The sequence below is a fragment of the Notolabrus celidotus genome, chromosome 3 (assembly GCF_009762535.1).
Source record: "Notolabrus celidotus isolate fNotCel1 chromosome 3, fNotCel1.pri, whole genome shotgun sequence".
Taxonomy (NCBI): domain Eukaryota; kingdom Metazoa; phylum Chordata; class Actinopteri; order Labriformes; family Labridae; genus Notolabrus; species Notolabrus celidotus.
Window position 1 is genome coordinate 9,293,562 of NC_048274.1, and position 24,697 is coordinate 9,318,258.

The window sequence follows — 24,697 nt, forward strand, 5'->3', positions numbered from 1 at the left end:
TCGGTGAGGCAAATGAGAAGTATAGAGAAAATAGTTTCCTCAGTGTTACAGGAAATACACAGAGTGGAGAATAATCCTCCTCAGGGCCTGTCAGACAAACTCTAAAAAAGTTGTTGGTTTAATGTTTGAAGAAAAAATAAAAAAGGATGAAGTAAATATGTTAAATTATTAACATTTCTGGAGCAACATCTTAAATAAACCAGCTGCAGCAATGTCACAAACTTGCAGGTTAAATTCATTATACCAAACAGTTTGGGAATTAAATTAATATAATAAGTCCCTAAAAGTTTAGAGGACTTCTGTCTGAAATGTTGATATCTACCGTCCTATCTTAAAGGGCCCTATTACCCCTCTAGAACACTATGCTCCAAACATGCAGGCCTGCTCATCATACCTAAAGTCTCTAAAAGTAGTATGGGAGGTAGAGCCTTCAGTTATCAGGCACCTCTCCTTTGGAATCATCTACCAGTCAGGGTCCAGGATGCAGACACCCTCTCTACTTTTAAGAGTAGGCTTCAAACTTTCCTTTTTGATAGAGCTTATAAAGCTGGATCAGGCTTGGACCGGCTCTTAGTTATGCTGCTATAGGCTTAGACTGCTTGGGGAACTGACACACTGGGATCCTGTCTTTCCCTCTCTCACCTCTCCCTGCCTGTCACTTACTTTAACTCTTCCTGTCCCATTAAAGTTACTAACCATAGACCTTTCTGGAGTCCCTGAGCTCCCTTGTCTCGTAGGTTCCTCTGGATCTCTGCCGTAGACGGCCTGCTGCTTTTGACGTTCCAGACTCCAGCTGCTACAACTACTACTATCCATCTCACCACTATCATCTCTCTTTCTCTTCATGTCCCTCTATCCCTCTCTCCAACACGGTCTCGGCAGATTCGTGTCTAACACGAGTCTGGTCCTGCTGGAGGTTTCTGCCTGTTAAAGGAAGTTTGTCCTTGCCGCTGTAACTTGCTAAATGCTGCAAAGTGCTCTGCTCATGGTGGATTAAGATGAGATCAGACTGAGTCCTGTCTGTAAGATGGGACTGGATCTTATCCTGTCTTGATGTTGGGTCTTTGTTATTAGAACATAGAGTACGGTCTAGACCTGCTGTTTGGAATTGACTGTATTGAATTAATGTTGCATGGAACTACTTCTGATGTCTCATAAACCCATGAGAGTTTACACTTTGTGTGCATTACACGTAAAGAAAATACCATCAATCAATTGATTAAACTCAGAAAATTAAAGTTGCATTTCAGATACTTTCAGAGCCATGCACACAATATTTGCAACAGTTTACCGCTACCGAAAATGACACATACACGCTGTGCACTTTCTACTGCATTTAAATGATACAGAATGATTCCAAAAATTAAAAACTGTAATCTTTATTGCTTTAAGAATGATCACATTGAATACATTTCCCTTCTCTGAAACAGTAAAATGAGTTTTGAGTGAATCACTGTCTCCAACATTAAGACCCCGAGATGAATCATTAAAACAAACACTTCAAAAATGATTGGCATAATCAATCTACTGCTGTCAAACTAAAATAATTCCCTTGATTTTATATCCAACCTCTTTTCAACTTTGTACAAAAATAATTTACAACTCTTACACTTTGAAACATGAGTTTGATTGTTTTGTAGAAAGGCACAGCTTCAGGTTTTGCTTCCTCATCCCGGCTTCTGGTTCTTCTCAGTGCGGCCAGTCACACTTCCTGGGATCGGACTTTGGCACTTTGAGACACTTTCCGAGCTTCTCGCAGCCTGCAGGGGCCCAGTTCTGAAACAGAGAGCAGGCATCGCTGTCAGCACAGGAATATAATGTCATCAAAGATTTTATTTAACTCCTGGAAGATTCCACATGCATCCTGTCCCTTCATGTTTACATATTTATGACAAGAGGAGGTTTATACAATTGATAAATACATATGTTTACAGCTACAGCTTGGAATATCTGTTAAAATATGTCCAAACTTTATATCACCTTTCAACCCTGCTAGAATTTGTGTTTCTCTTGTTCACCACATGGGGGCAGTGCAACACTACAAGTGAATCCACAGCAGTAGAGCCACTGGTCCCTTGAGGTGCTTTAAGTGATGCTAACAGACATGTTCCCATAAAAAGACACACAGGAAGATAACCAATAGGAGAGGTTCAGATCCAGGTGATATTAAACGTAATCATATGATCTGAGACAAGTGGGTGGCAAATGGGAAAATTAACACCACTTTTAATGAGGGCATCATCATTTTCTGTTATTATTTGATGTATTAGATGTTTAAGTAAAATGGTCAGAGCAGGGACTGAAGAAGCAAACATGCCTTTCATTGAAAGAAACAAACAAGACGGGCGCTGCAAACACTGAAAACAAGAAAAAAAAACACACTATCTGCTGGCTTTGCTTCACCGCCCATGTATACAGTAGGAGAAGAGTGAACTGCTCCACACAACAACTTATATTTCCTTACACAAAACGTATTGTTTAAATCTCACCATCACGGCTACGTCACACATGTTGAGCTGGGGATATCCGGGCACCAGGGTCTTCTTATGCAGCTGCACAACTGGAGTGATCCTGCTCAGTACATCCTGGTACTCTTTAGTCGAAACACTGCGAACATATAAAACACAGAGCTGAATAGATCATGCCACACACACATTGTTTGTTGATATACACACTCATGCACAAGCAGGAGCCTATGGACGTGCTTTGAGCTTTGAATAGCTTTTAATATTTAAATATTGTACTGTTAATGTCACTGTGAAGGTACCATTGTTGTTGTTCAGTGGTTATGTATTGTTGTTTAGATGTTTGAATGATGTACTGTCTGTTTTAACAGTCCCCTACCCAGGGACTACAGATGAACTGTCCCTGTTGAAATAAACAAAATACATAAAAGCATCAATGGAGAAATGTCACAGTGAGGAGGCTGCCATCGGACCAGTGCCACACAAGCTGTTGGGGGTTCAGTGCCTTGCTCAGGGGAACATCGTCAGTGTCAAGGAAATAAACTAGTACCTCTCCAAACGACACCCTAATTTGCAAACTCGGTCAACAGACTGACTGAGCTACTATCGCCCCCAAAATGTCATAAAAAGTGAAGAATGAACAAGATGAAAGCTGAAAAGATGTCGATAAGAAATAAGGAAGATAGGCAGCAACTCCAGAGATTTGAGAAGCTACAGCCAACAAGCATTTAGTAATTTTCCCTAACTAAAATAATGAAAAGTGTGCAGATTTTTTAAATAGTTTACTTTCAATTTTTTAATTTAAATGAAGTCTTAAGTTGTGAAATAAATAACTAAAACAGTGCAAAGAAAGCACATAAGGTGACAGCTGGACAGCAGCCTGAGGTTATTACTGAGGTTATTACTGCAGCTGACATTTCACCTCACACACACATTTAATACATTTATATGGTACTTTTCAATACAGGTAACACAATGCTGTATGATGGGCAATAAAAGCAAAAAGAAATGCAAAGCAAAAATGAAGCAATAAAATAAAAATAAAATACTTAAAACATTCAAACTTATGAAACAGACCAATACAATCCAAGCTAACATTAAATAAAATCATAGATTAAACATTGATCTATGTACGCATGCACACACTCACACACACTTGTTTCTCTCTTGTAGCCCAAACTCATACAGACACAAACATTCAGTCCATTTTTCTTTCTCCTCTGAATCTGTTTTCTCTGTATGTTTCACATCTTTTCACTATGAGTAGTATGTCACACACACACACAACCACAGAAACACACAACCAAACCACACTAACACACACCAATGAACTCAATCCCTTAAATCATCTTTATTTTGTCAGGGAGTGAATTGCACACATGTATCCAATCCAAGCTTTACTCATTAAATCAATGCTGAGACATGCTGTCAACAACAAAAAAACACACACACACACAGACACACACATGCTGCCCACTGTGGCACCCTTTGGAAAAGCGCACTCAGCAGGGTGAACCATGTAACCCCTCTCCCATCCCCTGTCTCTCAATTACTGCTGTTGGACACCAGTGAGCCGAGCACCTCTGTGCATTATTATATTCAGTGTGTAAAACACAGGGGCCCTGAAGGCTTTCAAAGGAACGCTGCTCTCAATAGGACCTGTAGGGTTAATGGGCTGTATGTGCACGCGTGTGTGTACATGTGTGTGTTGGGGGAGTGGGCGTCTGGTGGCGTGACACACGGACAGACAAATATCAGCAGTGCAATTACACCCCTGATACACTCGCAGGCAGCACCTGTGCCAGCCTTCTATCCTCCCTCCATCGCAAACCCAGCCCTCTGATTGGCCCCCGGGGAACATGTGCATGTGTGTGAGGTGAAGTGTCAATTAGAGTAATAACCCCAGGCCCTGTCCAGCTCACCGCCACCCCCCTCTTAGATCTCCCACAGGGCAGCAAGGCTTCCTCCATCAGCCAGCACCTGCTCCTTTCCTCGATACTTGCAGTCTTTACTTTGCCCTACAATTACTTGACTGGTAGTGAGTGCACTGGCTGCAATTAGACTCTCTCCTGGTGTGCCACATTCGTCATAAGCTAACTATCTTCCCGTTCTGACCCGAGCTGATGGAGGAAAAACAAGATTACTCCCCTTGGTTAAAAATCAGACATTCAGATTAAATTGCTCCAGCTATCTGAAATCACAAACCGTGCTTTCGCCCGATCCCAATCAGCGAGGGGGGATATTTCATTCCCCTGCTATCTGTGCCTGCTGCTTATTGTTGCGATTCATTTTGCGATAAGTGATGAAGCAACTTAATCGAAGCAAATGTAAGGCAGATTTATCAGAGCGCTTTAAGCTTTCACTTCTTCTGTATTACTCTGCAAGGAAAGCATGAGAAGCAGAGAAGCTCGCATAAAGTTTCCTCATTTTGTCTGCAGTGAGAATCTTACAGTGCAGACCTCTAAATCAAAAACTAATAATACTATTTGTTTATGCCCCCTCTGCAAACAAATAATAAAAAGCCCACAGTCAGCACAGCTCATTATCATGATTATAACCCTTAGCCTACTGGTGTACAGGCAAATTCTGGAATAATAAGCAGGCTGTATGCAAATCCAGCCTTTTGATTTATAATGTATGGCACCCAAGGGGGACGGGGGCATTGCTCAGGTGTGTCACCACTCTGATTACTGATTCATAACACTATGGCTGGAACACACACACATGCACACACACACACACACACACACCGACACACACACACAAACAACCACAGAGTAGCAGAAGGTGGGGGAATTGAGGAGACAATCAAATACATCTGTCCTGGCTGCCCCTCCCCTCCACCATCCTTCTCCACCCGGGTAGAAATTGAGCACTTCAGTAAGGACTATTGATTGGGGACACAAGAGGCTGGTGGCAGGCAGCAGATGAGGCCACACCATGCGGCGGTGCCTGCAGTGTGAGGGCTGGGACTACACTCTGGATGACCAGGGGGCTCGGGGAGCGAGAGCGGAGGTGGGATGGTGAGAAAGCAGAATGTGTTAACCTTCGGAGCCTGAGGTCACAGAGGTGGAGGGCAAAGGGGGGGAACCTTTGCACGAACCTGATGGGGGTCTAAAATCACTGAGTAAGGTGGAGACAGACCTGGTTTCCTCCTTGGACCACCACAGCAGGCCTCATCATCCTCCAATTCTGATCAAGTTTGTCTCAAAGTGCTCGGACTATCTTTCTATTTTTCTTCCCAAACTTTCCTCAGATTGCATAATTATAATCTGCACTGTTTCCCCTATGTGTGTGTGTGTGTGTGTGTGTGTGTGCGTGCCCGCGCTCCTTGCTGTATCACAGGCTGCGACAGTAGTGAAGGTATGTGTGCAGACAGGCCCTACATCATCTTAAGTGGCTCTTTAGGTGCAGACAGAGATTAATGACGGCCAGGCAGCCAGTCCAGCTGGGGGAGCGAGGAGCACACGGACACAATGCACGCATACACATGTACGAAACACACACTGAAGTACAAATACACACACTGTTTACTAGGATGGAGGAGAATGGTCCCTGTGGATGCAGAGGGACAGAAAGCTGAGTGTTGAGGAGTGAGCTGAGGAGCACAGGAGCAGGGAAAGGAAGAACGAGGGACGAAGTGTGAAGAGAAACGGAGAGTGCAGATTAAAGATGAGGATGAAAGTCATGCACGTAGATGTCACAAGGTTTGACCTTATATAGACAAACTCAGTGACCTCATTGACCTCAGATTGTGTATTCTTCGTTTGAGAGCACGCCACTCAGCACATGGTTTCATATTGATTGTTTCTTTTAAGCTTTTTTTTTTCCTTGCAAGTACATAGCAAGGCTAAAAGGTAAGCAATTGAAAAACAACATTAATGTTTTATCATCCAATCTCACTTCTAAACTGAAAGAAGCCTGAGGAGGCAGAGAGAAGAGGAGGCAAGAGGCAGAGATGCAGAAGAAGAAAAAGAAGAAAGGTCAATCCAGGAGGCAGAGCGGGCAAAAAACGAATATTCTGTCATCAAAGCCGTTTTGAGATTATCCTAATGTATTAGTCACGGTGTCATCCTACGTAAAACACCATATAAATATACTCCACTGGCTGCATACAGGGAATAGATGATGCTCATCTATCTTTGCATCCTTATTTAGTAATAATCTTAGTTCAGCTTCTGCAGTCTGTGTCCTCTGGCGTCGTCTTCCCCCTGAGCGCTTCTTAACTCTCCTCTGAGCTCAGGCAGAGACACGCAAAACTCCATTAAACAGCATTCGCTCTCAATTTAGACCCCAACAATTCATCTGGCAATTTTAACCTGCAGCCGTGCACCGGAGGGATGGGGGTTCAGATAGCGATCTTTAAGGAGCTGTTTGCAATCACAAAGAGGAGGGTGTAATCAGGCGCGCTCTGGCTGAGCGGATCAATCCGTCGCCTTCTTTTTCATGCCACTGAATCAGCATTGATCTCATACACAGTCTGTGCTAGCAACAGGCAAATTGCCTTCCTATTCTCAATCCTCTACAGTTCATCTCTTCACCTGTTCCTGGTTGACTACACTCCTCCCCAGTTTTGATTTTTTCCCCTCTCTTCTTTTCTAATCTTTAAGAGCGTTAACCAGAGTTTGAGGTTTCTTTCAGAGGACTCACCTGATGGGGTACTTTTCTCCAGGATCCCGGCCCAGGTGGAAAATGAGAGGTTGCATTGTGTGCTCTTTCTGCTCGTGAGTAGTCACGCCTGGGATCTCTTGACCTGGACAGAAGTTGATGCCCTGCGAGGAATATAAACAATAAACACTCAAAGGTTTTTACCAGACTAGCTGCATTTAGGTGTCTAATTTATAAATGTCATTAAATTGGAGGCAGAAAAGTTAAGAGCTCTTAGTCGAGGGTAATATTTATTCTAATGTAACTCAAGGAAAGTAAGAATCTTGACAGGTGAGTCAGGGTCCAGGAGGCAGACACCCTCTCTACTTTTAAGAGTCGGCTTAAAACTTTCCTTTTTGATAAAGCTTACTGTTAGAGCTGGATCAGGCTTGGACCAGCTCTTAGTTATGCTGCTATAGGCTTAGACTGACAAACTGGGATCCTGGGTTTCCCTCTCTCTCTTCTGTCTGCCGGTCACTGAATTGAACTCTTCCTGTCCCATTAAAGTTACTACTTACTATAGACCTTTCTGGAGTCCCTGAGCTCCCTTGTCTCGTAGGTTCCTCTGGATCTCTGTGGACGCTCCAGACTCCAGCTGCTACAAGTACTACTATCCGTCTCACCACTATCATCTCTCTCTCTCTTCATCTCCCTCTATCCAATACGGTCTCAGCAGATCTGTGTCTAACATGAGTCTGGTCCTGCTGGAGGTTTCTGCCTGTTAAAGGAAGTTTGTCCTTGCCACTGTAACTTGCTAAATGCTGCAAAATGCTCTGCTCATGGTGGATTAAGATGAGATCAGACTGAGTCCTGTCTGTCAGATGGGACTGGATCTTATCCTGTCTTGATGTTGGTTCTTTGTTAATAATAGAACATAGAGTACGGTCTAGACCTGCTCTGTTTAGAAAGAGTCTTCAGATAACATTTGTTGGGATTTGGCACTATATAGAACGTGTATATATATATATATATATAATGTAGCTGGTGCAAAGCAACTATACACAATGTCTCACCCTAGCCCAACAGGTTTTGAAAGTCGCTCCAAGGGGTTGAATTGTCACCAGTCGAGTCAATGGGTCCCACATTTTTGAGGATGAGATATTTGCTTTTATTTAATGTTTAACAAAGGTCAAAAAAGAGACATAAATACAAAAGACTAGTCTTAGCATCTCACTTCCTGTTTTGTCTTTATGTCTTTTAGTTTAAACTCGTACAGGAGAGTATTCTGTGTGTTTTAATCTTAAACTGAATTCAGCTCAAGCAATCCAGCTGTTTAAATTTGAGCTTGCAGCTCTCTGCCTCTTTGATCTCCATGCGTTATCGTGTTTGTATGCCGTATATGCATACTGTCTTCAAACTATTATGTGATGGATGCGGCTCCTGCTGGTGCATCATACAGAGATTAAAGTCAAAGGGCAAAATAGAGGACTTTTATTCCTTATGCCTCCTCCCCCTCCTCCTCCTCATCTCTCTACGCCTTCGCTCCTGCTCCCTGACTCCATTCTCATGAGCCTGGCAGCGACCGCAGCCTGATTGAGACACACACACACACACTCTTCCAGAGCCCCCTGGAGATCTGCCCCCTTCAAAACACAAACACACACAAGCACACACTTTTTGATGAGCGCAACTAATATTGAGAGAGCATTCATCTGTAAGGCCTTTTTGGTGCCCCCCCTCTGAGACTGTGAAGAGAGCGCCTCAAAATACATATAGAGGAGAAAAAAAGAGGGTAAGAAAGAATGGACCCCCCCCCCCCCCCCCCCATCTCTCGCCCTGTAGAGCCTCCTCTCATCCTGACTCGTCCTGTCTTTTGAAGCCAACAGCTTAGAAATGCAGAAAGGAATGAAAAAAAGGAAAAACTCATCCCAGCGGAGCAGCCAGAAAGGCCTGCTGTGTGTATCTCTCTGACTCTGTCTCTTGTACCAAAGACAGAACAGCAAGAAGTCCATATCTCCCCTGACATTAATGCTATGGATACAACCAGGCTGCTTTCAAACTGGAGCTGAGCAGTCATTGCTACAAGATAAGGAGTTGGAGCGTCCAAGGAAAGGAAGGGAAGGAGGAGGAGGAGGAGGAGGAGGAGGATCTGGAATATTTGGTGGTGGAAATTGTTCAAAGGGAAATCAATCAATCAATCAAACTTTTTTTATATCGCGCCAAATCACAATAAATTTTATCTGAAGACTCTTTCCAAACAGAGCAGGTCTAGACCGTACTCTTTGTTCTATTATTAACAAAGACCCAACATCAAGACAGGATAAGATCCAGTCCCATCTTACAGACAGGACTCAGTCTGATCTCATCTTAATCCACCATGAGCAGAGCACTTTGCAGCATTTAGCAAGTTACAGTGGCAAGGACAAACTTCCTTTAACAGGCAGAAACCTCCAGCAGGACCAGACTTATGATAGACACACATCTGCTGAGACCGTGTTGGAGAGAGGGATAGAGGGAGATGAAGAGAGAGAGATGATAGTGGTGAGACGGATAGTAGTAGTTGTAGCAGCTGGAGTCTGGAGCGTCCACAGCAGCAGAGATCCAGAGTAACCTACGGGACAAGGGAGTTCAGGGACTCCAGAAAAGTCTATGGTTAGTGACTTTAATGGGACAGGCAGAGTGAGGAAAGACAAGGAAAGACAGGATCCCAGTGTGTCAGTTCTCCAAGCAGTCTAAGCCTATAGCAGCATAACTAAGAGCTGGTCCAAGCCTAAGCCAGCTCTAACTATAAGCTTTATCAAAATGAAAAGTTTTAAGCCTACTCTTAAAAGTAGAGAGGGCGTCTGCCATCCTGACTCACCAGTCTGGGGTTGGAGAGAGGGATAGAGGAGATACAAAGAGATGGGGATGATAGTGTAGAGACAGATAGTAGTGAAATATCATGTTGTGCAGATTTTGGCTTCAAACCTACTTTTCCTCATCATGTGTGACTAACTTCTCCTCTAGATCTGCTCCTGGCATCAATAAGTAATAAGTAACCAGTTCAGACTAACTGTTGAGGAAACAAGTGATTTTCCAGTTTTCATTTTTTGCCTTGTGATGCGTTCAACAAGGTTAAAGAAACTATTACAGCTCCTGTTGCAGCACACATTACTCAGCAATCCAGATATAAAGGAGCCGCAGTCACGACGAACGACATTTCACAATATTAACATCTTCGCACTGCCTCAAGAGAGTTTGATGAGAACCATTTAAGCCTGTGAAATTTCTCATTTTCCTCATGGCTGAGCTGCATGAACACAGCCTGAACAGAGCGCCGCGTCTCTCAGCTATTAACCTGTAATTTTGTTCTTCTTCACAGACACACATCTTCCCTTGTTTATTTTTTCACCACGGGCCAAGAAACCCAAATGATATTTTGTCGTATTTACAAAATGTGAAGAGCGAGCAGGAGGAACAGGATTTGTAGGTTTGATTGTGGATAAGTGGTCTGAGAAGGGGGGATTTGAAGGGTCCAGACAGTCTGGATGATGAAGAATGATGCTATTTCTACACAAGAAGGAAGAGACAAAGATATTTGAATATATTTACCATCTAAATGTAGTTTTCAAAGCATTGCACGCATAGTTTGACGATGTGACACAGCTCAATATGAGCCGTACGTCAGTTTGTTTACATCTTCATAAGACGTGCTTTTGTTTACATGAAATCACCAGATCAAGGATTCCATGCAGCATACAGGGAATTTAACTCATAGGGGTCCATAAAACACACAGACATGCACCTCTATACAGTATAAGCACAGAACATACGCATGCATGTTTTGTCTTGTCTTTTCTCTCTTTCTTATGTACACACACACATACACACACACACACACACACACACACATCAATCGATAGGCAACTCACAGGCAATCAGACGCCATTATTTGTGAAGTTCCACTTCAGTTCACATGAGTTGATAAAGGAGGCTGCTATTGATTCAGCAGCCCTGAAGGAGAGAGCAATTTAAGCGACCGATGGGGCATAAAACAAACTGGATCACAGGAAAAGCAGAGCTACGGAGGGAGGACAGGAGGACATGTTTTTATGGACAGAGGCGAGAAAGAAAGACGACACTATCCTACTTGTCAAGCATCAGATAACACATTTCTCCTGCTGCATTTAATCAGAATAGAGTTCATGTAATTATGACAGAGAGATACAGCTGGCATCTCTTTTCGTACCCCGTGACGCCGAAAGAACGAGCGTACAGCAGGAAATGTGGGTATGTAAATGGAGAGGAAGAAAATCTCCACTGGAGTTCGAACAAACAAGTCAACCGGCTGATGAATGATGTAAGTCTGCTGATGTGGGGGCCCTTCATTAATATTCATTACGCACTGATGTACACAGCAGTCAACTGATGAGCCATTTTCAAGATAACACCGACAGTGAAAGTGTTTGTGTGTTTGAGTTAGATTAGGAGAGACAAAGAGGGAGGATGAGGCGCTGCAAAACAACAAGTGAGGATGCAGGGACGAGGACGGAGTCACAAAGGGAGTTTTACCGAATTGAACTCCTTCCACGAGTTGCTCCAGGTCCAGTAGTGGGCTTTGTATTGTCCCAGTCTCACAGCCATCAGCTCATTCCCACGGTAGTAGAAGATCGGCCTGTTGAAGAAGGAAGGAAAGAGTTGGTAAGGTGGGTAATTTAGAGGAATCAATAAAATAAATGCTAACATCCGGTCCGAAAGGAATGACTGGATGGCATACCTGCCTGTTTACTCATTGAGCACGAGGGGGGACGTCTCCCAAAAGTGGCACAAGAAAAGCAGATAGTAACAGATTGATGAGGTTATCACTGCATACCTCTCCTAAGTGTGACAGTAGGTGATGAGTGGAAGCATCTTTGACATTTTTCTGGGTGGTTTCTATCAAAATTAGGCACACTTTTTTTTTTCAAGAGACTGTTATAACAGAGACGTAGGCTGTTGTTGAAACTGCATGCTACATTGTACCTACGAGTGTACTATGCATCGGCTTCTGGAGCCAGTGTACTCTTACTAAACTGCAGTATTTTCCTTTCTGCATTGGCCTAATTTTTTCCCTGTTTTAAGTTATATTTTGGGCACTTTTTAAACCTTTATATATAGAGGAGGAAACAGTGGATAGGGTATGAAACTGGGAGAGAGCCCACTTCTTGGGCGTGTAATTTAACCATGAGGCTAAATAACCGCCAGGCTTCAGTTTTCAACCCCAGAAGTTGCAGCATAGTCTGTATGAATAATAGACGTAGTGTCCGTGACGTCATCCATCTGTTTCTGAGGCACTGTTTTGAAGCAAATTGTTGGCGGGAGCCATATTGGAAATGCTGAACTCAACCAAGCTTCGTGTGAGGTAAAGAGGCGGGGTTTGAGCCTGCTAGCCAACAGCTATGTGTTCCTGCCTGTCAGTCAAGTCAGTCATGTCCTTGTTTGGGTAAAACTCGTAATCTTAATATCTTCTGAACCGTTGCGTTAGAAAAAACGTCACCCCCCATACAGTGTGTGCCGATAGAGAAATTAGCTACGTAGAGCAAAGCCGTTTTTTGAACCAGGCTGTAAACATGCTGTAAAGATCGTATTTTTTGAATTGGTGTGTATGTGGTTTCCGGTGTTTCTGCAGCCAGCCTCAAGCGATGATAAACACTGATGATCGACACTCGATGAATTGCAGTTTATAACACTTCCGCATGGGCTTCATATTTTGAGACCAAAGGTTGCCGCTTGGGCTAAATACACGCCAGGCTTAAGGTTGTCCCTTGTTTTTTGACCATTCAGTGAATGCACAAAAAAAATCTTCTGTCCCCAAAAGATCACTACAATCACTAAAATCACACCAAATGATGTTGAGCATAAAAAGTCCTCAACCATGTTAGCTATCTTAGGCTGCGCTCATGAGTTACAAAGTCTGAAGCTAAATGCTATCACCAGAACACTGACAAGTTTACCTTGAGAAAGCTAACATTTTAATGCACTGGTTTTTAGCAGGTTTAACGTTAAGCATGTACTGGAGAGTATTATCAGGTACGGGATGACAGCATGGTACGGTAACCTCTATGTTCAGCTGAAAACCAAACTCTCTCACCTGGTGCAGACTGCCATGAAGGTCATAGGAAACACTGGCAACCCCTCCCTGTAGGCCATTTATGAGCAGTCTGTTCTTGGGCAGGCTCAGAGAGTACTTTCAGATCCTTTGCACATCCTTTACTCTGAGTATGAACTTTTACCATCTGGAAGTTGGTACAGAGTCCCCTAATGTAAACTGAATCTTTTTAAAATCTCCTTTGTGACAATCTCTATCAGAATTTTAAATAGTAAATAGCCTGTTATGGTTGGGACAGTGTTATGGTGCTCTTTAAGAGTATGCTGTGTGATGTATGGCAGTGTATTATTTATTCAATTATTGTATGTGTGTTCTTGTGGTCATTTAGATTTTTTTTGTCATTTAAGAGCAGGTTACATTTGCAGCACTGATTTTAAGGACAAATTTCCCTAAGGGGACAACAAAGGACATCGTACCGTATCGTACCGTATCGTATCGTATCGTATCTTCTGCATGTTTATCTTCTTAGTTTAGAGTATTCTCATGTAAGAACTTATCAACACTAAATTATACAGCTATGCAATTTCGATTGTTTTGCTAATATTTTGTCATAAAGTAGAGAAGCTATTGGATTAGGATAGTTGCCCGATAAGCTCAAAAGACAGAAGTCAAGAGGTGTTTAAATAATGTTGTTGAAATTCGTACAACTGTCACCAAGATGTTCCACTCAGAACCACGAGTGTCAACCTAAACATATCAAAATAAAAAAAGTTATAGAACAAGAAAAAGAGATTGAGAGCATTATATTTTGGGGCGTTTATGCCTCTGTTTGGAGAAAGTACGGTAGATAGAGTAGGAAACAGGTAAAACTGTGGGAAGTGATGTATAGCTATAGTTTTTTTTACATGGGGCGCATTTGAATCACTGAGCGACACCTCACAGAAATCAATCTGATGTCTGTTGATATATCTCAGGCTGAGCTGACTTAGAAAGCATGTTTCTGCATAAGGAAATTAACAGTGCTGTCCCACTCGGGGTGTAATCATGAACTTAAACAATGACAGCTAGTGTGCACTCACCTGTTCTGGAGTGTCTGAGGACCCACATAGCCTTTGAGGAGTACTGGTGTCAGATCCAGACCGTCAAGGGTTCTGTTATCAGGAGGTCTGATGCCTGCCAGAGCCAGACTCGTGGTGAACAAATCCATCACGTTGGCCAACTGGAAACTCACCTGAGAAAGGACAGAGACTTTAAAAACACAACTACTGTCTGCATAATAAGATGCTTTTCTACACACGTGATGCAGCTGTTCAGAGGAACTGAAGAGCTCTGAGGTAATGAGGACTAAAACTCTGATTGATCCTAGCAGGTGTATGCTTCTCACGCAGAAACATAAACACTATTTAAAAGGCATTAACTGTTAATGGTATTACTCCTGGATTATCTGCAACTGGTGGATACGTAGTTCAGATGAGTTCATGAATCAATAATAGAGGCTTTTATGCTGCAGGATTACCAGAAGCGTGCTCTTTCTGTGCATGCCTTTGCAGAACATAAGCAGGTGTTTGTGAAGGTAAACACGGTGAATGTAACTATGCATAGTCATGATAGGACATTTGTATGTGTGGCCGTACATGTGGAGGGAATAGGAGCATTTCTTCAGTCTCCTCTCTACGTAATCTCTGCTCACAGGTTTGTTAAAAATGCCTCACTTTCTAAATGAGTTTCTCAGCTGGGGAAGCAAAAAGGAGGCGAGAAGTAAAGGAGGAGAGGAAGTAGGGAAAGGACAAGGCCCGGGCAAGCAGGCGGCTGGAGCTGGAGCGAGCTGGTGTTTTATCTCCTTCTCCCAGTCCCAGTGAAAAGCTTTATTTTATTTATAAACTTTGAACTATTTTCAGATAAAATGCCATTTTTTCGCTGTCATCCTTGATCTTCCGTTCCATTCTCTCCTGAGCGAGCCTTAGAGGGAGACGGCACGCTCACAATCAGATAGCACTATCAGGCCTCTGCAGCTGCACCACCATGTGCCGCTGTGCTCCTATCGGCAGCCAGCACGCATGCACACACACACACACACACACACACACACACACACACACACACACACACACACACACACACACACACACACACACACACACACACACACACACACACACACACACACACACAATCACACACACACACACACACACAATCACACACATACACACAAGCTCTTCCTAAGCACTGAAATGAATTCCCTTTTCTTCTGTATCCACAGAACTAGCCACAGAAAAGGCTTTGCAATGCATTCCATGATCTATCTGCACATCCAGACACTCTTTCTCGCACACACACACAAATACTAACAGATTTAGACCATCACTTCATTTTTTTTTAAGTCCCCCTCACACAGACACATACAAACCACTAAATAAGACAGGACAAAGGGACACAAGAGGAGGCAAAACTGACATTTAGTTGGTAATAACTTGCAAGACCAAAACTAAAACTTTCACACTCAGACTTCTGTCCTCGTTCATGGTCCAAATGAACTTCATTCTTTCTTCACCCTTTGTTCTCTCCTTTTTTTTTTGACTGACTCATCACTCTCTGTTAATGTCACATTCTCTAGCCCCCTCTTTCTCTTATTTCTCTCTGTGTTGTGAGTGCTGCTGTTGGTTATCTAAGGAGGCAGTGCTTCCATCCCTGTCTCTGCCACTCCGCCTGTGTGTCTGCCGCCTGATAAAACACAACAAAAGGGATTGTGACGCGCTGCAACATTGTGGGGCCGACCCCCCCCCCCCCCCTGCCCACCTCCCCATCTTTGTTCCTACGGCCACCACCTCCGACAATGCCTCTCCTCACCCCCCTGCAGCACCGGGAGAATGCTGATTCTGCACCTGCAACCATGCTGCTTCATTCCAGTGCACTACCCTCCATCTAACTGTTAATGGAGAATGACTTATTGATCAGTTATTGCACTTTCATGGATCAAATTATTAGCTCACGGGGCACTGGTGACCTAGTGCAGGGGTTCCCAAAGTGTGGGTCGGGACCCCCTGGGGGGTCGCGAGACACAAATGGGGGGTCGTGAGATGTCTCCCAGATTGTTTTTTTTTTTTAAGTTACCTGTAGATAGCATATTTAACCCATTATAGGAATGCATATCTACAAAACTAGTAGCTAAACTTGAAATAAAACCTTGAAAATAGAAAATGTAATGAGTTTTCTGCCTTTTTGTTTGCCAGATGACTCCTAAGTTTAGGGTTAGTGGACAGGTAATTATCAAAAGCATCAGTAGCAGCAGGTTAATTCATAACGGCACAGGAAACACAGACACATGCTCATATAGGTGGTCTAATTTTCTGCAGACCAGCTAAATGAAGCCACATTAAATCACTTTGAGGGACAGTGGGGGTCGCGAGTCTTTGGTACCTAAATTTTGGGGGTCGCAGGCTGAAAGTTTGGGAATCCCTGGCCTAGTGGTCTAAGTGCTCCACATACAGAGGCGAAAGTCCTTATTGCAGAGGTCTCCGGTTCGACACCCGGCTGGTCGACCATTCACTGCATGTCTTCCCCCACACTCTACTCCCCACATTTCCTGTCTCTCTTCAGCTGTCCTGACAATAAAGGCGAAAAAGCCCAAAAATATAACTTAAAAAAAAAATGCAGGGGCTTTCCAATCTGTGAGAGTGTTTTCTTCTATTTCCAATTCCCCCAAACTTGTCTCCTCATCTTAATACTTTAAAGACACATCTGTTGGTACAATAAGACCTGCTGAAATCCCTCTCTACAATGGCTGTTTGTTGTCTCCAGCCTTTTGCAGCTCAAAGAGCTTATGGACTTTTCAATGCACAGATCAACAGAGATTTCAGAAGAATACAAAACAAGAGACAGGGGCAACCCTGTGTCTGGTCTGTCCTCCCTCCCAAGCAGCATGGAGTGATAAATCCAAAGCTGGAGTGTACAGAAGCTCCAACAATGCAGCTTTGTTGTCACGACCCCAGAGAGCTTCAGGGAGGATCTATCGATCCAGCTGCAACACAAACACACATGTGCTGTAGGTGTATCATGCTGTGTTCATTGGTGTCTCTTTGCTCGGTGTAGAAAGATATCTGAGAGGAACAAAACTAATCCAACACACATATAAAAAGCATGCATGCACCAGCAGAATCAAACAACAGTGACACATGTATACACACACATTGGTCATTATAATGTGGCGCAGGTGCAGCAAAGCCCTGCAAACACATAAATGCTCCTGGCAGTGTGGCAGCGCCAGAGTCTTTAGCACTCCTCTTCCTCCTTTCTTTTTTACTCCTTCCTTACTTCCTTCCCTGTACCCCCCCTTCCCTCCGCTTCCTCCACCCCTCCGTTCCTTTATCCTGAGCGCCTGGCATATTCAGATACTGAAGTCCTCATTACAGCTCAATCCAACCTCAGCAAACACACAAACAGATTAGCCGCTTAAGACGCTCCCAATCCCCCTCTCCCTCGCTGCTCTGCTGTGCTATCAGGCCCCAGCACACCCCTGTGAGATGAGCCAGGGGCAAGGCTTACTGCAGACTGCAGCCTCCGCTTGCTCCTCCACCAAATCCCTCTGCGTCACAGCCCCGTGTCACAGCTGCCCCTAATACAATTAAAAGTCATTTGCAGAACGCACAGGCTTAGAGGATCACGGTGTGGGTGGGGGGTTAAATTGGGGAGGGGGGTGAGAGAGAGTTTGGGGCATTAATTCCAGCCAGAAATATTTGAGGATCCTCGGGAATAAGCGCCCACACGCTCGTGGCCGCAATCACAGAGTTTATCTTTGTTGTTTGTGGAGCGAAATCACTCGATAGAAGTTTAACAAAGTCAAGATTAACTGGTAACAGCAACAGCAGATCAGACTGTGCACATGTAAGGAGGGAAATGATACACTAATGAAACAAAAAGCAACAATAATTCAAAGGAAAGGATTAGTGCAATAATTATTCCTTTACTCTCAACCTGCTTTACAGTCCTTCAGAACGCCGGCAGCTGCACACACAGCAGCCTCTGGTACCTGTTGATAGGAGGAATATTTGGGAGCAACAATGCTCTGCATCCTGGGTGAGATCTAGTCCCAAGAGAAGACTTTAGGGATTATGTGACTGATTGTTTTGTTTGTTTTTTAAGAGGCATATTTAGTAAAAGCTGAAAATCACAGAGGTCTTCTCACCGTGCCCTCTTTGATGCGTCCAGGCCACCAGGCGATGGCAGGCTCCCTCATGCCCCCTTCAAAGGTGGTCTGCTTCCCGCAGAGGAACGGCCCGTTGCTGCCACCTGAGGAGTCAGAGGCACAAACACACATGAAGACAGACTTTTGGAAGGAAGTGCTCTATCTGGATTCACAAATAAATAAAAAGATGAGTGGGTTTTGCCTCTGAAGTATTTTTTCAACCTTGGTCTGGTGCAGAGATGAGAGCAGCTCCATTATCTGAAGTGAAGAAGACGAAGGTGTTCTTCTCTACGCCTGAACCCTTCAGCTGCGCCAATATCTGACCTACGCTGTAGTCCAGCTCCATCACTGCATCACCGTACCTACAGAGCACAGATCATTCATTATTCACATCATCTGGGAAAAAAATCTGTAGAGTAACGCAGCAACAGAACTGAGTGTCAGTTGTTAAGTGACTTAGGAAGGATGTGATGTACCGGCCTCGCTGACTTTTCCCGAGGAAGCGTTTGGAGGCGTAGACCGGAGCGTGAGTGGCATCAGGGGCCCAGTAGAGGAAGAAGGGCCGCTCAGATTCAGACTGACGAACTATGTAGTCCAGAGCTTCCTGTGGAGGTCGGAGGTGTGAGAGAGAGTTACGACACTGTTCACGTAGATATCAAAAGATTATTGCTTCATTCACAATCACAATCACAATCACAATCACAACAACAACAACAACAGCAACAGCAACAGCAACAGCAACAGCAACAGCAACAGCAACAGCATTTCCTTCTTAGATACCAAATTCCAGCTCTCAACAGAGTTTTTCTCTCTACTGGTGGTTTAAAAAGCAAACTCAAGACCCTTTGAGTCTTTCTTTTAACTGAGTCTTGTTCTCTCACCTTAATCACTTATCATCTGGTTAAAATTTTTGTCTATTTTAAAAGTCTTATCTAAAAACTTATCTTGAGATCTTGACTTATTTTTCCCGGGATAATAGGATCATTTATCTCATTTTATCCAGAGAATAAAGCTTGTTGTAGTTTTTCAACTTTACAAAAAACAAACAAAAATCAAAACCGGCCACGGGGCATGGGGAGAGTGGATCGTACACGGGATCCAAAGATTGTTAATGTCCAGCCAAGAATGCAGTTTCTTTGGTGTTTTAGTAAAACAACAAAAAGAGCTTCTTTCAAACAATAGGTAGCATTTTCGTGCTCCCACATCTCCCGGTAAAAACACATTCACCTTCCTGAAGTCTGCCCCTCCTAGCTTACCTGCCCATCTTTATACCATAGACTGTATAAATAATGGACATGGTATCCGTGACGTCACCCATCTGTTCCTGAGCGCTGTTTTGAAGCCAATCGTCGGCGGGAGTCATATTGGAAATGCTGAAAGAGTGTGACGTAAAGAGGCGGGGTCTGAGCCTCCTAGCCAACAGCCATGTGTTCCTGCCTGTCAGTCAAGTCAGTCATGTCCTTATTTGGGCAAAAACTCTTAATCTTAAAATCTTCTGAAAGGTCCCCATAGCAATCAGCTACGTAGACCGAAGCCGTTTCTTGAACCAGGCTGTAAACATGTTTATTTCTGCTGCAAAAATTGTCTCTTTTGAACTGGTGTGTATGTGGTTTACGGTGTTTCTGCAGCCAGCCTCAAGCGGATTCTCGATGAATCGCGGTTTATAACACTTCCGCATGAGCTTCATATTTTGAGACCTGAGGTTGCCGCTTGCTACATACAGGTCACTCTACCAATCTATAAAAGTGAATAATGAAATATATTCATAACACCTAAGGCATCAAACTTAATCCCATATTTACCTTAAATTAAATAACAAGAAATCAATTAATTAAAGTAAAAATAATCTAATATATGAAATGAAGTTAAAAGTTCCAACACTTTTTTTTGTGTTTTTGTTCTTCAACCTGTAAGATAAATGTCTCGTGACAACATGAATTTTTATTCTTTACTGAGGCAAAATGTTCTTACCAATGTTTGTGAAGAAAACAAAAAATGATAACAGGCCTTTCCTATTATCTGAAGTTATTTGGTTACTGTATGTATAAATGTGCTCCTTTTATGGACGGAAGCCCTAAAATGACATTTTATCTTCTCAGTTTTCGCATCTTATTTTTCTCGTTATCAAGAAAACGAGTGAAATTTATTTAATCATGTCCTTTTAGGGCTTCTGTACAACTCAGCTAATAGTGAAGACAGGAAAACTAAACTGCTGCGTGAAAGTCATAACATCACACTTATCAGACACAAGAGAGCTTTAACCTACCCTCAAATAGATCAGTGTGAGGTTGGATTCTCCGGTCTTCCTGTCGATCATAAACTCCTCGTAGTATCTGGAAAATAAGATTCATTCAATAAATGTTTGTGTTCAGATCACATCACTCATCCTACCTGCTGAGGCCACATCAGCTTGTTCAATCACCTGACATGATTCATTCACAGTGACCTGATCAAATCATCAGAGCTGTTAATTTGTGTCTAAACTGACCGAGACGTCTGCACAGAAACAGATCAGAGCCGAGCTCCCTTCTCGTGAAGTGTGTTTGTAAGAGATTTCAGTGAAAGGCATATTTGAGGAGTCTCAGGCGAGCCGAGCAGAGGGAACTGTTATGAGGCGTTGCTGAAGCGTGGAGCGGGCGAGCAGAGAAGCAGTGACAGGCATCTCTCTTTTCTTACGCTTCGCTTCCTCCAGGTGTCTTCACATACAGCCAACACAACCTGCCGTCTCTGGAGGGCGTGAGTGTGTCTCTGTGTGCTCATGTCTATGTATGTGTGTACATCTATCCAGGGCCCAGGTATGCAGCGCTGATTAAACCCACGGCTAAGCGAAAAAACACGCCCGGCTGCCAGTTCCAATGACCCTGAATACACATATGGCTGTTTTGGGGAAAACAAATGGGCGGAAAATGGAATACACAAGCACAGCTGGTACAGAGAAGGAAGAGGAGGGGAGACACTCAGCTCATCAGCTCCAGACTATTCCACTGAGTCATGGAAGGAGAAGGGTTTTAGAGATTTCAGCCTTTTTTCTGTTTGCTGTCGTGTACGTCTGAGTGCTGCTGTGTGATAATACCTGCCAACCATCTCAGAGTTGTTGTAGACGGGGATGTTTGGTGCCTTGTTGTCGTTGTAGGGGCCAAAGTGGCAGTTTGGTGCTCCAAACCATTCATCAAATCCGCGCTTCAGAGGCAGGTACTGAGGTCTGTGGCCCAGATGCCTGCAGTGACAAAGTGCAAATGCTGAAATGTCGACACACACACACACATTTTCTAGAAGCAACACATATTTATTGTATTGTTTACTGGACATTAGACTCTTTAGGTCGTCTTTGTTTCCATTCTTCTAACTTGAGACAGTTTGTCCCTTGTGCATCAAACACTCAAACAATTACATGAAAGGACTTGGCCCTACAATCAGGAGTTAACTGGGATAGGTCCAGGTCAAGGTGGTTCATGAGCTTGCTGGGATAACTCAGGGCTGACTCAAGAGGTTACAGGACACCGTGGACCAAGGCACCAAAATTAAAGAAAGTAAAGAAATAAAGAAGTAAAGAAAATAGAGAAAATAAAATAAAAGAAAGAATTAAAGAAAGAAAGAAAGAAAGAAAGAAAGAAAAAAGAAAGAAAGATAGAAGGAAACAAAGAAGTCAAGAAAAAGAAGAAAATAAGAAAATAAAGAATATAAAGAAATGAATAGATAAAGAAAACAAAGAAATAAAGACAGAAAATAAATAGAGAAAACAAAGAAATACAGAAATTAAGAAAAAATGAAATTAAAGAAAAAAGAGAATAAATTCAACTAAAATAAGTGAAATAAAAAAGTAAAAGAGAGTGTGTGTTTGTTAATGTGTGGGAGTCATGGATAATGTGTTCTGCTTATCTGTGTGTGTGTGTGTGCATGATGTGTGGTATGAGCTCAGGCAGCAGTGGTAGGGCGTGTGTGATAGGTATTGTTGTTCAAGGACATTTCAGTATGAGGGCACGCCCTTTCTCTTGAGCATAAGCTGCCGTCATCAGCAGTCATCTTCAGTATCACCTCTAAAACTTCAATACCCCTCAAAACCCGGATTAAAGAAAGATAAAGGGCTCACCACTTGCCAACTATCTTGCTGACGTAGCCATTTTTCCTCAGCATCTCAGGTAACAAAATCTCATCGTCAGAGATTCCTCCCACTATCTCCTGTGGCGTGTACGCTGCAAAAAATTTTAAATAGAAGAACTTTTCAGGACTTTAATGAACAGTGGAAATGAGTCATGAGTAATCCTGCAATTAAATCATTCAAAGATGGATTGTTTGCACATTAAAGACATTAAAGTTTACCGTTTCTGGCGTGGGCGTTGGTGGTGTAGAATCCGTTTCTAACAGGAAGCCTCCCGGTGAGAAGTGAAGCTCTGGCTGTCGGTAAAATTACAGAAGAAAATTATTTTGATGTGTGTAGGTAAGTCTTCAAATCAATGTATTTTTTATTGGCAAACACATAACGTTTAATGAAAAACTGCCAAAACATTAGACACACAAATGTGTCAATATGATTCAGCTTATTTATTTACACTCATCACTGCTGCCAGTTTAAACCCCTCACCTCCAAATGTGTACTCACTCACAACTACTGGCTTGCCCAGAAAGTCTCTGAAAAAACTCATTCAAAATGCTGCTGCCAGTAACTTTAACAAGTAAGAAGAAAACAAATCTCATTACTCCACTTCTTAAAACTCTGCACTGGTTACCTGTTTGTTTTAGATTTTAAAGTTGTTTCACTTGTTTTTGAAGCTCTTTTTTACAGCCTCCATACATCACAGATCTCCTGTCATCTTGACATGTTGCTCATGTGTGCCACTCAAAGAGAGAGAGCTTTCTGTTTTTATGCCCCTGAACTTTGAACTCTCTGCCTCTGAACGTTAAAATGGTGAGTGTTTTTAAAAGTAAACTAAAGACTTACATTTTTAATCTGTATTTTAATTTGGAGTATTTTATTTTACCCCTTATTAACATTCTTATCATTGTTTTAGCCTCATTTTTATTATTTTTATTTCTATTTATCTTATTGTATTTAATTAATTTTAATATAGTTATTTTTACTTATTTTTCTTATTTGTATGTGATTTAATTTTATTGATGTTATCAATAAAATTGTAATGATTTATTTTGTCTGGTATTTACCTGGTTTTATTTTATTGGTTTGATTATAATCATTTCATTAAATATTTCTGATTTTCATCTGATTTTATTTTATTAATTTTATTATAATTATTCTATTTTATTTTTCTGATATTCATGTTTTTTATTTTATTGATTTCAATTATAACTAGTTTATTTTACGTTTTTTATTGTGATCTGATTTATTTTATTGATTTAATTATAATGATTTAATTTTTTTTTCTGGTATTTATCTGATTTATTTTGATTTATTTTGTCATTATTATTTTATTTTATTTTGAAGTACTTCTTATTACTGCCCTCTATCTTGTTTTAGCCTTGTATCATTTTACCTGCTGCTGTTGTTTTCTGTCTCTGTTTTATTTGTGTGAAGCACTTTGAGCTGCATGCTTGAATGTATGAAAGGTGCTTTATAAATAAAGAGTTCAGTTGAGGACTAACTCTAATCCTTAACCAAAACAAGGCCAACAACTTCATTTTCTGAATTCCCCACAGTGTGTTTACAATACCTGATTTCCTCCACATATTTAATGCAACATGCAGCACTCTGTACAGTGTCTTTGAATGCAGGCTTAGCTTAGCAAATAACAACTGTTCTGTGTGAGGTCAATTATGAAGACACTCATCATTAGAAACAGGAACAGTTGGTTCAGGTGTGTTAAGCAACCTTTCAGTTGACTCACATGGGGAACACAGCGGGTTAGCAGTGTAGAAATTTGGTAGCAGCATTCCCTGAGAAGCCATGGCACCTAGGTTTGGGGTTTCCTTAGAGGGCTGGCCAAGCACCCCTAAGTCCCCCCAGCCCATCTGAAAAATGTGGATTTAAAAAAAAGAGACATATAAGACCAGAAGGGTGAAACATACTGCATGCACACATAAACAAACTATGTACAGACTGTGTGGTTGAGTAAGATGCACAGAGATGTATTTCACCTCTCTGAACCCACCAGGAAACCAAAAGAAACCAGACAGGTAACAAGAAATGAAGATATTTTGGGTTGTCAAACTCATTCTTGCTCAAACAGAAGTGTGACTTAATTCATGAATAAACTGATAAAACAACTTACGTCATCCATGAGCATGATGATAATATTTGGAGATGTAACATTTGATGGCTTCTCTGTCAAGGAACAACATATTAATGCACTAAAAAGAGCCAGAGTTAGTGTAGACATCTCTCGCAGTGCTTTGTAAGTCATGTGATTCTATTTCGAGGAAGTGCTTTGTTTACCTTCG

The 24,697-nt window shown here is 42.3% G+C and overlaps 1 protein-coding gene across 1 annotated transcript; it reads right to left on the minus strand.

The window, feature by feature from the left end:
* Nucleotides 1–1,363: 1,363 nt before the first annotated feature.
* Nucleotides 1,364–24,684, minus strand: galns (galactosamine (N-acetyl)-6-sulfatase). Its single transcript, XM_034679700.1, has 14 exons — nucleotides 24,529–24,684; nucleotides 24,145–24,268; nucleotides 22,625–22,699; nucleotides 22,395–22,497; nucleotides 21,378–21,521; nucleotides 20,571–20,637; nucleotides 18,781–18,908; nucleotides 18,527–18,666; nucleotides 18,305–18,408; nucleotides 14,199–14,350; nucleotides 11,604–11,706; nucleotides 7,116–7,237; nucleotides 2,490–2,607; nucleotides 1,364–1,776 (listed from the first exon to the last, which is right to left on the minus strand). The coding sequence occupies exons 1-14, from the start codon at nucleotides 24,658–24,660 to the stop codon at nucleotides 1,690–1,692; spliced, it is 1,599 nt and encodes a 532-aa protein (XP_034535591.1). The 5' UTR covers nucleotides 24,661–24,684; the 3' UTR covers nucleotides 1,364–1,689.
* Between the last annotated feature and the right edge of the window lie 13 nt (nucleotides 24,685–24,697).

Excerpts from the sequence above, each read along its gene's own strand:
- galns (XM_034679700.1), bottom strand. The coding sequence starts at position 24,660 with ATGACTTACAAAGCACTGCGAGAGATGTCTACACTAACTCTGGCTCTT. Across the intron at positions 21,522-22,394 it reads AGCAAGATAGTTGGCAAGTG|GCATCTGGGCCACAGACCTC; the intron begins GTGAGCCCTTTA and ends TTGTCACTGCAG. Across the intron at positions 2,608-7,115 it reads GGAGAAAAGTACCCCATCAG|TGTTTCGACTAAAGAGTACC; the intron begins GTGAGTCCTCTG and ends ATATGTTCGCAG.